This window comes from Jaculus jaculus, chromosome 13, assembly GCF_020740685.1.
Source record: "Jaculus jaculus isolate mJacJac1 chromosome 13, mJacJac1.mat.Y.cur, whole genome shotgun sequence".
NCBI lineage: Eukaryota > Metazoa > Chordata > Mammalia > Rodentia > Dipodidae > Jaculus > Jaculus jaculus.
The window spans coordinates 54,086,744-54,102,373 of NC_059114.1; the positions used below are offsets into that span (position 1 = coordinate 54,086,744).

General features: G+C 37.7%; 2 protein-coding genes across 2 annotated transcripts in view; both read left to right on the forward strand.

The window, feature by feature from the left end:
* Fbxl17 (F-box and leucine rich repeat protein 17) overlaps positions 1-4,690 on the forward strand; it is a 485,368-nt gene extending 480,678 nt beyond the window's left edge. Inside the window, exon 9 of the mRNA XM_045132854.1 lies at positions 1,915-4,690. Within this exon, the coding sequence (XP_044988789.1) occupies positions 1,915-2,055 (141 nt within the window). The 3' untranslated portion in view covers positions 2,056-4,690. The remainder of the gene's footprint in view (positions 1-1,914) is intronic.
* A 2,119-nt stretch (positions 4,691-6,809) lies between these two features.
* On the forward strand, positions 6,810-8,553 carry LOC123454066 (small nuclear ribonucleoprotein E-like). Its single transcript, XM_045132147.1, has 2 exons — positions 6,810-6,853; positions 8,313-8,553. Exons 1-2 carry the CDS (start codon positions 6,810-6,812, stop codon positions 8,551-8,553), a joined length of 285 nt encoding a protein of 94 aa, XP_044988082.1.
* The last annotated feature ends 7,077 nt before the right edge of the window (positions 8,554-15,630 follow it).

Genomic DNA, 15,630 nt, shown 5'->3' on the forward strand with positions numbered 1-15,630 from the left:
TTTCTATAGGAGCCTAAAACTGTATGTATAATAAGAACAGGTAGTTCACAAATTAGAATAGTCTAATCTGAGCTGAAGTGTCCCAGCAGGCAGTGATCTTTGGTGGTGCACAGCATGACCGTATGCACGGTGCAAAGTGCACAGAATGTGTTCAGAACCAAGGCTGCAGTGAAGTCAGGCCCTGGAACACAGGCACGTGGTGCCAGAAATGCCCCAGGTGCATTATGTGTTGATTTTGAATTGTTTTTGATCCTTGCACTTTCAGAAACCATTTACTGCTGCCAATTTTTTAAATAATTTTTGTAATATATTTGTCCCACCCAAGAAGCACTTCTTTCCCTGTGATTATTGCAGTTTGAAGATTGCAACCAATGTTATAAAGGTTTGTTTCTGAGATATTTTAGAGGTGAAATAACATTGATTCGTACTGTAGAGAATCGGCTTATGTAACATCAATAGTTAACTTTTGCATTCAATAACCCTGTATTGACAGCCTGCTGTAATAGTAGAGAGCTTTTAGGAAGCCAGGTATATTATTACATTTAATCATTATAACAGATCCTTTGATATAAGTACTTTTAGCTTTTTATGTTGGGGAGTCTAATTCTAAATGAAGTGCAAGTAGGATTATATAAGTAAATCTTGACAGTCAGGCATGGTGTTCAAAACCTATAGCCCTAGTTCTTGGGATTTTTGAGGTTAACAGATTGTGACTTCAAGACAAGCCTGGGTTACATAGGAGAACCTTGTCTCAGAAAGAATATGAGAAAGATTAAATATCATCAGCATGGTATAACCATATCAATTCTTAGTATTAAGCCAAAATGATAGCCTGTCATAGCTTTCAAATCACCTAATAGGCACCATCTTATTCCAGAGAAGTGCAGACAACCAAGTGATTGTCACACTACTAAGCTTTCAAAGCAGACAGCAAGGGCTTGATGTTTATTTTGGTCTGTTCTTTTCCTTTGTCTGATGATCCTGATCTTGTTCAATAATGAACATCAAGAGGAATGCTCAAAACTGTTTATCACAAGTACGTTCTGGTGGACTTAGCTTGGTATAGCTTACTCAGTAAAAATGAAATATTGATGTGTCTGAAAATGCCCACGTGTTCCATAAAGATTTTAAATAAAGCTACCTATAAGTTGTGGTTCTTAGGTTAATCATTTATTTATCTAAAGGATGAAGGAAGCTGTCTACTTCTGTGATATGAACTGCAATCAGCTTAAAAATAATTGACAAATTAATCCCTTCACAGCACAGCAATTGTAAAGGTGTTAGCTTTAATTAGGCCTGTCTGATTGCCTTGTCTAATCAAGAATCAAGGTGGTCTCTTTGATGGTTAAGGTCTGTTGGGGCCAACTCTGACCTGCCAGCCATGTATGTTTTAATTATTGATTCCTCACAGTTCAGTTCTTTTCACAGAGAGACTTGAGGTTTGAAATGCCTTAACATTTAAAGGGGAGAAAAATAAACATTTTCCCTTTACTTCTATATAGAATACTGTGTCTCTTCTCCATCACTGACAGTGTTTGTCCAAAAAAGGCTTTTGTGTTGAAAAAGAAATCAAATGTGCATTAGATCACTATCTTAGTAGTCCCTTACTCTCAAGCGCCAAATTTTTAAATGATCGTTATTGAGATCTTGACAAATCATAGCCATGTATACTTCTAGAAAATACATTTAATTTCTTGACATGTCCTTATGAAAACAAATCCCTAAGAGCTTAGAAATCAGAGAAGTGAGACTAAAGGAAAACATATGTGCTGACTAAAATCTTCCTTGTGTTGCTAAAGAGAAAAGAGACGAGCGCTCCTTATTGTATCATTGGCCCCTGCAGCTCACCAGTGAGTGCGGACAGCTACATGGTGTTGCTGGTTCCTGTGTATGATGCTTCTTCTTTGGTTTCAGGTCAATGAGGTAACAGTCGAACAGCTAGTACAGCAGTACCCTCACATCACCTTCAGCACTGTCCTGCAGGATTGCAAGAGGACCTTGGAGAGAGCCTACCAAATGGGCTGGACCCCCAATATGTCTACTGCCACCTCCTAACACTCCTGCCTGCATCTGTATCTATTGGCATTGCTCAGCAGGGCGGAGAAGTACAGTCCTGGAGCAGGGATTCTCTTTGAAAGGTTTTAACTGTCACTCATCTGTATGTGTACCTGAGTGTGTATATTTGTGTCTTGTTTGCATACAACATAGCATAAGCGCACTTGTTATTTGTTCCCAGGTGAGCTGGCTTGTTTTCCTTTTTAAAAACTGAAAATTATGAAAACCCCAGATGTGCTAGTATTTAAGTTTAAAGTTTCATTTCTCTAAAAACACTTTGTGAGATAAAAAGTTAAAAATTGGAAGTATTATTTTGATCTAAGTTCTGTCACTTTTAGAGATACTCAGAAAGGCTTTCTTTTGTGATGGGATACACATGTACTTCTGGTAAGACCAGAACAGAAGTTCTATTGCACTAATTGGAAGCCTGGAGACTGGTACTCCTCAAAATTCCAAGCACACATACATATATCATTATATGGACACTTGCATACTCATGCACGTGTGTGGGTGGACACATGCCAGGTCCATTTCTCTTAAATCATTTCCTGACAGAGACATCTCCCTTAAGGCCACAGACAAAGCATGCTGTCCACTATGGTAGTGGCCAACTTGCTGTCTGGCAGGTGACTTAAGAACTAGGAGGAATAAAGCTTTTGTAAATTTTTATACAGAAACAACAATCTGAACTCCCTGTCCAGCTCACAAAAGTTAATTATTCATTATTCTACAAATGTATTCTGTTGAGTACTCAATATTTTAGTTGGTTTTGTTTTAACATTGTGTTTGCTTTTAGCTCATGGATAGCAACTGGTCAGGATGTGTATTTTAGTGATACTTGGGGTTAATCTTAGCATTACCCACACTGAGGCCACCAGTATAATTAATGGTGTGCAATTATTTTAAAAAATCTACAGATCATTTCATTATTTTAATAATTTTGGTAATTATGAAAATATAGAAAATTAATAAGTGAGATGTAAGTAGACAATCTTTTTATTGATTTTTTTCTTCTGCTTTGGATTTTAGAACAGGTTGTTTGGATATATGCATGTTACCATTTTTAATAGTTCTTATGCTATTGCAAAGATCTATTTTTAGCTAAAGTATGAGTTAAGATGAAAAATTAGAAATTTTATTCATTCAGATTCTGTTTACACTTGCCATAAATAAGTATTTTGTTTAATTGAAGATTCCCAGCTTTCAGTCGACAATACCTTTCAGTAAATGAATATATGTTTTAATTTCACACATCTTTATGAGTAATTCATTGTAGGGACTCAGGCTCAAATAACTTTTCTGTGTCTAGATTTATAATCAAGACAGCAGAGAGCCTTTTTAAGATAAAGAGTGATTCTTTCATAGTAATAGAAGCAAAACCCTGACTTGTGAACCTGCTATTTATTCCCCCCCGATGTGGTCTTTGGTCTTTAACAAATATAGTGAGGATTGAGTGTATTTCTTTATGAATTCCAGTACTGATAAAATGACACTAGCTGTAAGAAGCAAAATATAGCCTTACATTTGAATGTCTTTCACATATTTATAATGACTGCTTTTTAATAGACAACTGTTTCATTTGATTATGTTAACATATTTCTGATGTGGCTTTTTTGTTTTATTTTGTTTTGATTTGTTTTAATCCCAATCAGTTAAAAGATCTAGTTAGGGAATACTAAGAATATTTTTCCATAACTAAATTGGTTAATTTGAAGGGAATAAAATCTAAGAAAAAGTTGTTTACTATTAGTAAACTGTATTTATTCTTACATGTTGAGCTTTTTCATATTCATATCCATTTCTCCACTACTAAAAAAACCTTATTTCACAATATTTTAACTGATTTTTAACCCAAAACTAATTTATAAAATAGGATGTATAGTAATAGTAGCTTGAACGAATAAACAAAAGTTTAATTTTTATATATGTCACACTATATTTTAAATAGTTACAAAAAGACAAAAGAAGGGAGAACCATCTTATGTTACAGATGGTACAGTTTCAGTTCAAAATGATAATAATCCTTGGAGTATTTTAGTTTGGTTATCAAATGGTTTCAGAATATACAATTGATTTTCTCTAAATGTTACATTGTGTGAATCTAAAGTCCAGCACTGTGACACGCTTTAGCTTGGGGGGGGGGACTGCACTTACTTTCTAAGATGCTGACTAAACCAGAAAGCCTGATGCAACAGAACCTGGAAAACTGCTTTGGTACATTTGTAGAAACCTGTAGAAATACCATATCCAGCCTCAAAGCATTAATCTCAAAGAAAAACAGCCAAGAAAAAGCATCACCTCAAGTGTTCCTGTGCCGGCTGTTGAATGTGTTCTCATTAGATGCTTTGAAATGAGGCTTCAGACACTTTTGCTGGGCAATATAGTTCCTTTTCTGCTTAGAATGTCATAAATACATGTGAACACGTTTAATGCAGGGCTTTTTATCCTCTCCAAAATGTCAACAGTATTTTCAGAATAAAGCCTGTGAAATATATTGCTGTAGTGGAAAATTCTGGTCCTTTGTCTCTAATGTCTTTTTGAGTGGATAAAGCAAATTCACCCGGTTTGTAGTTTCTATATTTCTGTGGAACTTTTGACCTTACAATGGGTTGCAATAAAAGAGAAACAAATCCTGTGTCTTTTGTTTTGCTTTAGAAACAACACACGAGTTCCTCATAGCTGGTTTGGTGTGATGCGTCCTTGTGTGCTTCACTATGGACGCCTATAGGTTTCAGTTTCTCATAAGTAAATAAAACCTTTACTGAACAGCACACATGTGCCAGGAAAAGAGGGTTAAAGAGAAATGAAACTCTGCCACCTTTAAGTTGCCCACAGCCAAACAAGGAGAAAGCCAGGAAAGCAGAAGTAGGAGTGGAGTTACCATGGGCATAATTGTGAAAGAACTATCACAAGTTTAGTTCTAGATGAGTTAAATATAAGATGTCCATTCCATATCCAAGTGAGTATGCTGACTATGTGCTTGGATACAAGCATTCATTTGGAAGGAGAGGGAGATAAATGGTATATACATAGGTCACAGTCACGAGCCTTCTGAAGCCACCACCCTTGATCATCACTCATTACTCATTAAAGAGAAGATTCAAAATTAAAACAAAACTAATACCTGTCATGGCGGTGCACACCTTTAATCTCAGCACTTGGAGTCTGAGGTAGGAGGATCAATGTGAGTTTGAGGCCAGCCTGAGACTACATAGTGAATGCCAGGTCAGTCTGAGATAGAGTGTGATCCCACCTTAAAAAAAAAAATTAATGAGAATTTAAACGTTAGTTGAATATGGTGTCAAGATATGTTCATTTACACCTACATATAACAGTGGAGAAGTTGAAAGATGTTGTTTCATAAACTACTTTTTATAACAACAAATACATAAAGCAACATGCCCCACCCATCCTAGTTGTTGGGGATAAAATTCAGGTCTTCACAAAAGCAATGCAAGGAAGCAACTGACCAAGCCCTCGCTGCATAACCCATGACACTATATGGAAAGAAGAAATGTGTATAGACTAGAACTATTCATGGATTCAAAACATGGAGCCTAAAGGTGTTTTTTGAAAATACTAGTCTTCATGGGCCTCTTGCATTTCTGAACTTCTTGCAATCAGAGGCATTGCTCTTTGCCTCTCCTCTGGATCATCTTTTTTCAAGGGTGTTCTGTGTTGAGCAAGCTTCAAAAATACCAAGTCACCCTCCAGAAAAAAAAGAGCAGACATGGGTACTTCCCAGTAGAAAATATTCATGTTTTTAATGCCAAGTGTTATTCTTCTGTAGCACAATTGCACAGCCAGCCCACTCCTTGTCACATTTCTTTCTTTATAGAATTTATTGTGCAGGACCTGCACAGATGAACACTGATGATCTGACTTCTATCATTGTTCTAAGTCCCAGGCTGCAGTCTTGTGTCAGTAACCAGCTTCCCCGAGACTCTTAAGCTAGCTTGTCAGCTTGTGAGAAGAGTAACTTGCACCATTCCTGGTTCTGAGTATGCTGATTCTCCCCTAACTGATCTACTGCTATGCTGTTATCCTAAGCAACATTCTAATATGGTTTTTTTCCCCTCAAACTTAGTCTTCCTCTTAAATTCATATGGAAGAACAGAATATTAAGAAAAATCCTGCCACATTTTAAGGAGTAAGATGGCAGAATTTATGCTACATATTTCGAGACATTATAAAAGCTATACTAATTAGCCATAGTAACTAATTCAGTGTGACAAGGGCTTCAGGATAGACAAAGCAACAGAGCAATTAGAAAACCTTGAAAATATCTAAACTGTATTACAGAGTTAACTGTGTGAGCAAACGGGAAAGACTGAGTACTCTAAAAAGAAGACCAGTTAACTTAGTTATTTCTATTGGGAAAAGGTAGAACTTAGATTTCTATACTTCAGCATACAAAAAAAGTTAATCACAGATGTAAAAAAAAAAAATAATCAAAAACCTAAAAGGCAAAAATCAAGGATCATGCTAGGAAAGATAAACTATCTTTCTGCTATTATATAACTTAACATTGTGACATTAGGGTAAGGATTAGAGGTTAAATGTATTCCTTACAAAGACAAAGAATGAATACTTGTTTGTATTAAAATGAAAAACTTTCAATTTGCCTTGACATGAAGAAAGAGGCAAATCATAAGTTAGTCAGAAATCTCTGAATCACAAAGCAGATAAAAAAGAATCAGTGTGTGGAACAGATCATCAGTGTTCAATTTAGTATCAAGAAAATCCAATAGAAAATGGACAAAACATATCAGTGGATATTGGCAAAAAGGAAACACAGGTGACCAAAACTCATAAGAAAAACTCATCAAATTTATGTTGGTTCAGATACATGCAAATCTGAAAAGACAAAGTTCATTTTCATATAGTTTACAAAAAGTAAGACTGGCATGGCCAAGTTTGTCAGAGGTGGTATCAAACAATGAGAATACTGTCTGTGGAACTTGGAAAATTTTGACATCACCATATAAAGGTGAACACAAGCATGCATTCCCTCCCAGGTGTGTCCCAGAGACACTCATACATATGTGAGCCAGAAAACAACAGAGGGGTGCATAGAAGCATTGCTCATAAGAGCAAAATCAGCATTTTAAAAATATTTTATTCAAAGAAATAAGACTTGTAACAATGAATGGATATTAACTCCATATTGTAATATGACTGCAACTTAGAGATCCTTGAATTGAAACCAAGTCAAAAGAGAATGCTTTGAGCTACATGCCATTTTATGATAATCAAAAACAAGCCAAATTAAATAATCTATTGTTTAAGGACACACATGGATAGAGAGAAAGAGGGAGAAAGAGTGTAGAAAAGGGAAATCTCAGAGTGCCTGCTTCCTTTGGGAGGGCAGACAGTAGTGGGTGTGCGGGACTGCAGGTTCTATTCATAAGCTGAAAGAAGGTGGCTTTCATAGTCTGTTTTTCAGTTAGGATAGAACTGTGGTTTTGTAACATGTTTTTGTAGTAACACAAGCATAATATAAGATTGAATATGGATATAACATGTGTATGTGACGAATGATTTTACATGAAGTATTTCATTTTCTTTTGGTGTGTTTATGCATGTTTGTGTGGTATATGCAAGTTCACATATGTGTGGAAACATGTGTGGATGCAAGTGCACATGTGGAGGCCACAGTTTCTTGATCACTTGCTACTGAGGCAGGGTCTTACTTGAAACCTGGGGCTCTCCCAATTCAGCTAATTAGCTAGCCAGCTTGCCTCAGGGATCTCCTATGCCCACTTGCCAAGCACTGATATTACAGGAGGGTTGTCACACCCTTCTGGCATTTCTGTGGGCTCTGTGGTTCCAAATTCCAGTCTTCATCTTTGCAAGGCAAATACTTTATACATGGAACTGTTTTTCCGGCCCTGAAATGCTAGCATTTTAAATGAAAAGATAAAAAGCTTTATGTTTGGTTTAAACTGATTAACTGAATATCAAGAATTGTTAAACCTAGAGCTGGAGACATGGCTTAGCAGTTAAGCGCTTGCCTGTGAAGCCTAAGGACCCCGGTTCAAGGCTCAATTCCCCAGGACCCATGTTAGCCCGATGCAAAAGGCAGCACATGCGTCTGGAGTTCGTTTGCAGTGGCTGGAAACCCTGGTGCACCCATTCTCTCACTCTCTCTCTATGTCTCTCTCTCTTCCCCCTCCCACCTTCTCTCTCTCTGTCACTCTCAAATAAATAAATAAAAATAAACAAGAAAATTTAAAATAAAGAATTGTTAAACCTAGTAACAGATCTCACCATGGCCAAAATATACAGAAGGTGATGGTGCAGCCCATCAACCTGATCTTCAGATACTTGCAGAATAGAACTTGGATAGAGTGTTGTGTTATTGGTTTTGATGAGTACATGAACCTCGTTTTAGGTGATACAGAGGAAATTCATTCTAAAACAATGTCAAGAAAACAACTGGACCAGATCATGCTGAAAAGAGATAATATTACCTTGCTACAAAATGTTTCCAACTAGAAGTGATCAAGGAAGTGAGAAGATGAGAACACAAGATTTTTTAGGGTGTCTTCTGTTGGGAGTATAATTCTGAAACATTTTGTTCATATTGTCTTGGTGGCCCTTATTTATTGCCATATGACAATAAATGTAGTGAGGTTGTTTTATTAAAAAAAGAATTGTCAAACCTAAACTCAAGAATTACAAGCACTAAAGTTAAAATTTCCCTCCCACATGATAGTGGAAGTTAGCTGTGTAAAGCAGAGCTTACACTAGGCTATGTCCAAGCAGGTGGCTGACATGGGAGAATGCAATGGACCATCCTCCTTGTCCTGTGCCGAGAACACAGGGCTGCCTAACCTCCTGTCTGTGTATCCCCCACTTGACTCCGAAGTGGACACCTGTCCATGTGATGCTGTAAGAATTCATGTATCATATGTGTCATGTCATTACCAAAGGAGTCACTTACTACATGATAAGTGTAGTATCAAGACCTCAAAGTAATAAAGAAAAAACAACCCTCAGCTGACAATGTGATAATTTATAGTTGAAATGGAAATTCAGGTAGCATCAAGTCTATCCATTTCATCATATGAGTAAATCACAGTTTATCTGTACAACCATCTGAGGACATTAAATTGTTCCTGTCTGGGCATTCTGCACATTAAAATCCTAGTTTTCTAAGATGTTTAGTCAACACAAATGCAGCTAGACAGGACTTGTCAGTCACCAAAATGTAACCATCTCCAGGAAACAATTTCCCAAAATTAAAAGCATCTCTAAGAGATCCTCTTAGCAACCAATTCAGTAACTAATATATATCCCCATTCCAGTGATCTTCCTTGGCTAGTAAAAACCACTTAAGGATGGCAGAATCTCAAAAAAAGAAACTTTCTAAAAAGCTGGCATTGTTTGATTCAACTGTTCTGTTCAGTACAAGATGGGGAAAGAGACAGTGATGTGTTTCTAGAAGTTTTCCACAGTTAGCACCACTTGAAAAGTCTGGAGGTAGACATATCAATGTCAAGTAGCTTGAGGACACTTGCTAGAGCAGGCTAATAGTACTACTGAACTTGTTCCTCTAACCTGATATCTGATGTGGTGATGGTGGTAGGGTGTGTGTGTGTGCACACCTGTGTGTGAGCGCAAAGGTATGTGCATGCAAGTGCATGCGTATGCATACACATAAACACCAGTTGGCTATCAATGATGCCTACAGAATGCAGTCTATTTGGCTTTCTGTGATTGACATAATGCAAAATAAAACAGTTAGCCACTAAATAAAGGCTTTTTAAACAAAACCGTCTTATGAATAGATGCTATCTTGATGGAACTAGATGGCTTCTGACAATGGTGATTTAAAAAAAATACTACTAATAATAAAGCCAAATGAATGAAGAGCACCTAGCCATCTTGATTTGTTGACAGAAATGTCTCTAGTCTGTTTTTCAAGCAACATCTTGCAATTGCGTCATTTGCTAAGTGCAGAGGAAAAAGACATCTTGATAATTACACTTAAATGAAGCTTTTATTAAAGTGCTTCTTCAATTCCAAATAAAAATTGGATTACGATACAGGATTCATGGATGTAGAAAGGCAAATACTTGGCAGCACACTTGTAGATAACTCAAATAATTGAGCTTAATGTGAAAATTAAGGTACTAGCACCCCTTATTACTGCATAATTCAGGTGACTGAATTTGCTCTAAAGCAGACCATAAACTGGGACAAAAATTTATCTGAGAATAAATTTATACTAATGTATGTTTATGTTTAGTTCACTTAGATTATCTTTCCTTACTATTAAATGTTACTGTCCCCACTTTCTCCTCCTTCTCTCTTAAAATTAATAATTACTTAATGAGTGATTAGAATCTTCATGCCACCTAGAGTGATCTCCCACAGGCGAGAGACAGAGGTGGGAGGGAGAATGAAATAAGTTATATGAAACAACAGTGTTTTGAAATACTTGGTCATGGAATATGTAGCATGGTCAGAAGCAAGCACGGTGCAAAGCATGGCTTAGGTCAAGAAATGACAACCAGGACCAGAAAGTCTACACCATGTATCATACCCCCATTAGGAGACAGGTGCCTCCCTCCCTCCAAATGTGACTTCCCTCTGTATAAATAAAAACTATTTAGTGTGCACCCATCGAAAGGTAGTCCAGCTTTGCCTGGTTTTGAACTTTTTAATACAAGAACTATATTCTGTGTATTGATGATTTTCTTTGCTTGATGGTGTTTATAGGATCACCCACTTGTTGTGTGCTGTCCTATCAATACAGTACCATTGACAGGTAATTGTCTTACTCCATTCAGATTGCTATGAAAATACCAAAGTAGCAAAAGTATATTGCTAATTGTGAAGCTGGACAGAGATCAAGATCCCAGTCATTCCACATGCCTGGTAAGGGTTTTCTGACTCACTGACAGTGTGACTTGCTGTGTTTCCACATGCTGGAAAAGCAAGGTGGCTATCTGGAGGCTCTTCATAAGAACACTGTTGTCATCTGGGAAGGCTCTGCCATTTCTTCTGAAAGGAACACTCCTGACATCATGCCCTTGGGAGTTAGAATTTCAATATATTTAATTCATATGTTTAAGGGAATAATGAAAATATCAGTGCCATAGCAATGATGTTCCATTGTGTGGATATGCCACTAAACCATTTTATTACTGAAAGACCTTTATCCCCAATGAGATAATTACAGACAATATTGTCAAGGGCATTATAATACACATATTTTCATGCACCCAAGTGCATGTACTTCCAGGTCTTATATGTAAAGGAGGGATTGCTATTTTCATGTATTTAACTGAAATGGGGTGCTATACCATTTTCCAAGAAAATCAAACCAATTCAAATTTGCACTGAAAAGTTATGGAGCTCCTTGTGATAATTGTTGCCTTCTGACCAACCAGGAGTGGTATTTATCATCATTTCAGTCTGTATTTTTCAGAATATTAAAAATCTGGGGGCTTAGTGCTAGTGTCTGGAATTTGATTTCAGTGGCCGAGGTCCTGGTGCACCAATTCTCTCTCTCTCTCTCTCTCTCTCTCTCTCTCTCTCTCTCTCTCTCTCAAAGGAGAAGAAGGAGAAGGAGGAGAAGAAGGAGGAGGAGGAGAAGAAGAAGAAAAGAAGAAGAAAGAGAAGAAGAAGAGGAGGAGGAGGAAGAAGAAGAAGAAGAGGAAGAAGAAGAAGGAGGAGGAGGAGAAGAGGAGGAAGAAGAAAATGATGATGATGAAAAGCTGGGTACTGTCTAATATGTAGACCATTTGGTAAAGAAAGTTTGTAAGGATGTAAAGCACTTAAGGCATTTGCTGGCAAAGCCAATTCACCCAGGTTTGATTCTCCAGTACACATGTAAAGCCAGATGCGCAAGGTAGTTCACGCATCTGGAGTTCACTTGCAGTGGCTAGAGGCCCTGCACACCCATATTCTCCCTGCTGTAATAAATAAATAAATGAAATTAATTAAAAGATTTTTTAAAAGCTCATTAGGTCCATACTTGCATTGGAGTTTCAGAGGAAAGAAAGAATAAGCAGGGAAAGGTAAAGTGATGGCCACTGCTTTGCAGTGGACTACAGTTGTTGGGGCAAAAACTATGCAAAGAAGAAAAGGGGAAAGACCTTCTAAGAGGATCATAGATTATAAAATTAAAGCATTTTTCACATTTTACCTACTGTTGACTTTATTTCATCTTGATGTATGGAAGAAGGCCACTACCCAGGGTTCAAATGAGAAGATACTAGAATCTGAGTGATGTCTCCATGCAAGTATGCATAGCTGTTTTGGTGATGCAGTTTAATTAAATTTCACATAACCCAGTGAAATAAGACTGATAAAGAGAGAATTGTCATTCATAACAAATAGGAATGCTTTTGACATTTAGGTCAAAGACAAGGTACAAAAAAGTCAGTTAAATTAGTTGTAAAGCACACAGGATGTAGAATATGGGAAAAAAAAACAATATAAAATCAGAATTATTAGCTGGGCGTGGTGGCGCACGCCTTTAATCCCTTGGGAGGCAGAGGTAGGAGGATCGCCGTAAGTTCGAGGCCACCCTGAGACTACGGAGTGAATTCCAGGTCAGCATGGGCTAGAGTGAGACCCTACCTCAAAAAAAAAAAAAAAAAATCAGAATTATTTTGCATTCATATTGCTTCAAAATGTGTTAATTTTAGCTTTAAAGAAATTGGGTCTAGGAATCATAGGTAATATGTTGTACAGATAGTTTATATAAGAATGACAGGCCTGGCACCCCTACAATGCAACACCCACAATCCTCATGGGAGGATGACAGGGAGAAGGCTAATGATGGTACCATCCTGGCTGTGTACATACTATGTACATAACTAAAAAACAAAGATTGACAGGCCTGGGCCACACATTAATACAACAAAAGAGTAGTGGTAAATGTTCCTGTGTACATACATGTGTGAATACGCATTTGTATGCACTCACATGGTCTAATTGAAAAGTAAAATATTAAAAATATATCTAGATATATACCTTTTTAATGCTTCAATCAACTTTTTCAATAAATAACTAACCAACTGTCCTGCCATGTTGATAAGAGGGTTTTCACTGAATCAAATTCCACCAAAACAACGGGCCCAGTTGGTGGAAAATCACCATTTGGGAATCCTCAGAAGCTACAGCCATTTGATGTTTGACAAAAATGCCAAAAATATGTATGGGAGAAAAGACAGCCTCTTCAACAAATGGTGCTGGGAAAACTGGATATCTATATGTACAAGGATGCCATGCACAAGAATTAAATCCAAGTGAATCAAAGACCTTAATATCAGACCCGAAACTCTGAAACTGCTGAGAAGAAAGTAGGGGAAACCCTTCAGCATATTGACATAGGCAATGACCTTCTGCAGCCCCAGTTGCTCAGGAGATAAAACCACTAATCAACCACTAGGACCTCATAAAATTAAAAAGCTTGTATACAGCAAAGGACACTGTGAATAGAGCTAAGAGACAACCTACAGAATGGGAGAAAATCTTTGCCAGCTATGCATCTGTCAGGGAATTAATATCCAGGATATACAAAGAACTCAAGAACCTAAATAATAAGAAATCAAGCCAGGTGCGGTGGCACATGCCTTTAATCCCAGCACTCGGGAGGGAGGCAGAGGTAGAAGGATTGCTGTGAGTTTGAGGCCACCCTGAGACTCCATAGTAAATCCCAGGTCAGCCTGGGCTAGAGTGAGACCCTACCTCAAAAAAAAAAAAAAAATAAAAATCAAACAAATGAACCAAAAAGTGGGCTATGAAACTAAATAGAGAGTTCTCAAAGGAAGAAATACAGATAGCATGTAAACATCTATTTAAAAAATGCTCTACATCCTTAGCCATCAAGGAAACACATATTTAAACTACTTTGAGTTGGTTTTTTTTTTTTTTTTTTTTTTTTTTTTTTTTTTCTTCTTTCCCTCTCACTCCTGTCAGAATAGCTACCATCAAGAAAACAAATGACAATAAGTTCTGGCAAGGATGTAGAAAAAGAGGAACCCTGCTACACTTTTGGTGGGAATGTAAACTGGTACAGCCATTGTGCAAGTCAGTTTGGAGGTTCCTGAAACAGCTAAAAGTAGATTTACCATATGAGCCAGCTGTACCGCTTTGAGGCATATATCCTAAGGACCCATCTTACTACCTTAGAGACACTTGCACATGCATGTTTATTGTCACTTTATTCCCAATAGCTAGGAAATGGAACCAGCCTAGATGTCCTTCATCTGATGAATGGATAATGAAGATGTGGTACATTTATACAATGGAGTTCTATTCAGTGGTAAAGAACAATTAAATTATGAAATTTGTAGAGAAATGGATGGCTATGGAAAGAATTATACTATATGAGATAACCTAGACCCAGAAAGTCAAATGCTGCACGTTTTCTCTCTCTCTCATATGTAAATCCTAGCTACAAATGTTTAGACTTTTATGTGAGTTGGGGTAAAAATCAGTAGCAGAGGCCAGTAAGCTAGAAAGGGTCTATAAGAGAGGGAGGGAGGGGTAGACTTAAGAGGATAGTATTGTATATATGTAAATAGATGAAGAAATTAGAGGGGTGTGGAATGGCCTAAGTGAAGTCAGGGAAAGAGAATGAGTAAGGGAAGGGTGGCGGCAGGTTAATCAAAATGTAAGGTGTATGAATAAGCTGCATGGAAACCTACTTTTTTAGACAATGGTGCATCCAGAAGCCATAGATTGTTACTAAAAAATTTCACTGCCAGGGATGAGATAACTTCCAGTAAGTTAGTTGTTGACCAGGGAGGTCCCTCATGCTCAAAAAACATTACAACCCACTAACAAGGCTCTTGATTTTCTGCCAGAAATAGATGGTAAGACCCTATTACTGAAGACCAGATGCTTGGGCTGCCAGGTCACTGAGAAATCAAGCTGGAGCTTAGCTAAAAATCTCCTCCCTGTAGACCAGCTGACATAAAGCTGGGAAAAGCTTTGCTGAATGCAGCCCTACAGGAGAGAGAGAAGTCATCAGTGGAGATAAAGAACAGTGAATACTGTAAGCCTTAAGTTTGGCCAGCCAGGCCCAATGAGCCAACAGGTGCATTAGTGGCATGTCTGTTATAGGAGAAACAAAGCATTCAATATTTGGACTGGAAGCCCACTGCATGGGAGGGAATACATGCCTGGTACTGAAAACTATGATGGGGGAGGTCATGAGTCCTAGGGTTGTAAAACCTGCTGGTGTCTGGCTAAATGTACATATTATGCTCACCAAATTGCCCAGTAAGCATTCCTTTTAACTCATACTCACATATTAATGCTACTGTCACTTTTGAGCTAGAGAAGCTTCTCTTTTTAGATGGCATTGACCACTGGGATAACTCAAAAGGCACCACACTGCTGTGAAGAAGTGACAGATGTTTCAGCACTGAAACATCTCTATCAGACCTTCCAAGGCTCAGAGTCCATTGCAGAAGAGGTAATGGAAAGAATGTGAGACCCAAAGGAAGGGTAGGACTCCTTACAATGTACTCTTCCAGACACAAAAGGGCCTGGATATCCATGATCTCACAATGCCTGGCACTACCTACACAGGACCCTCAGAATAGG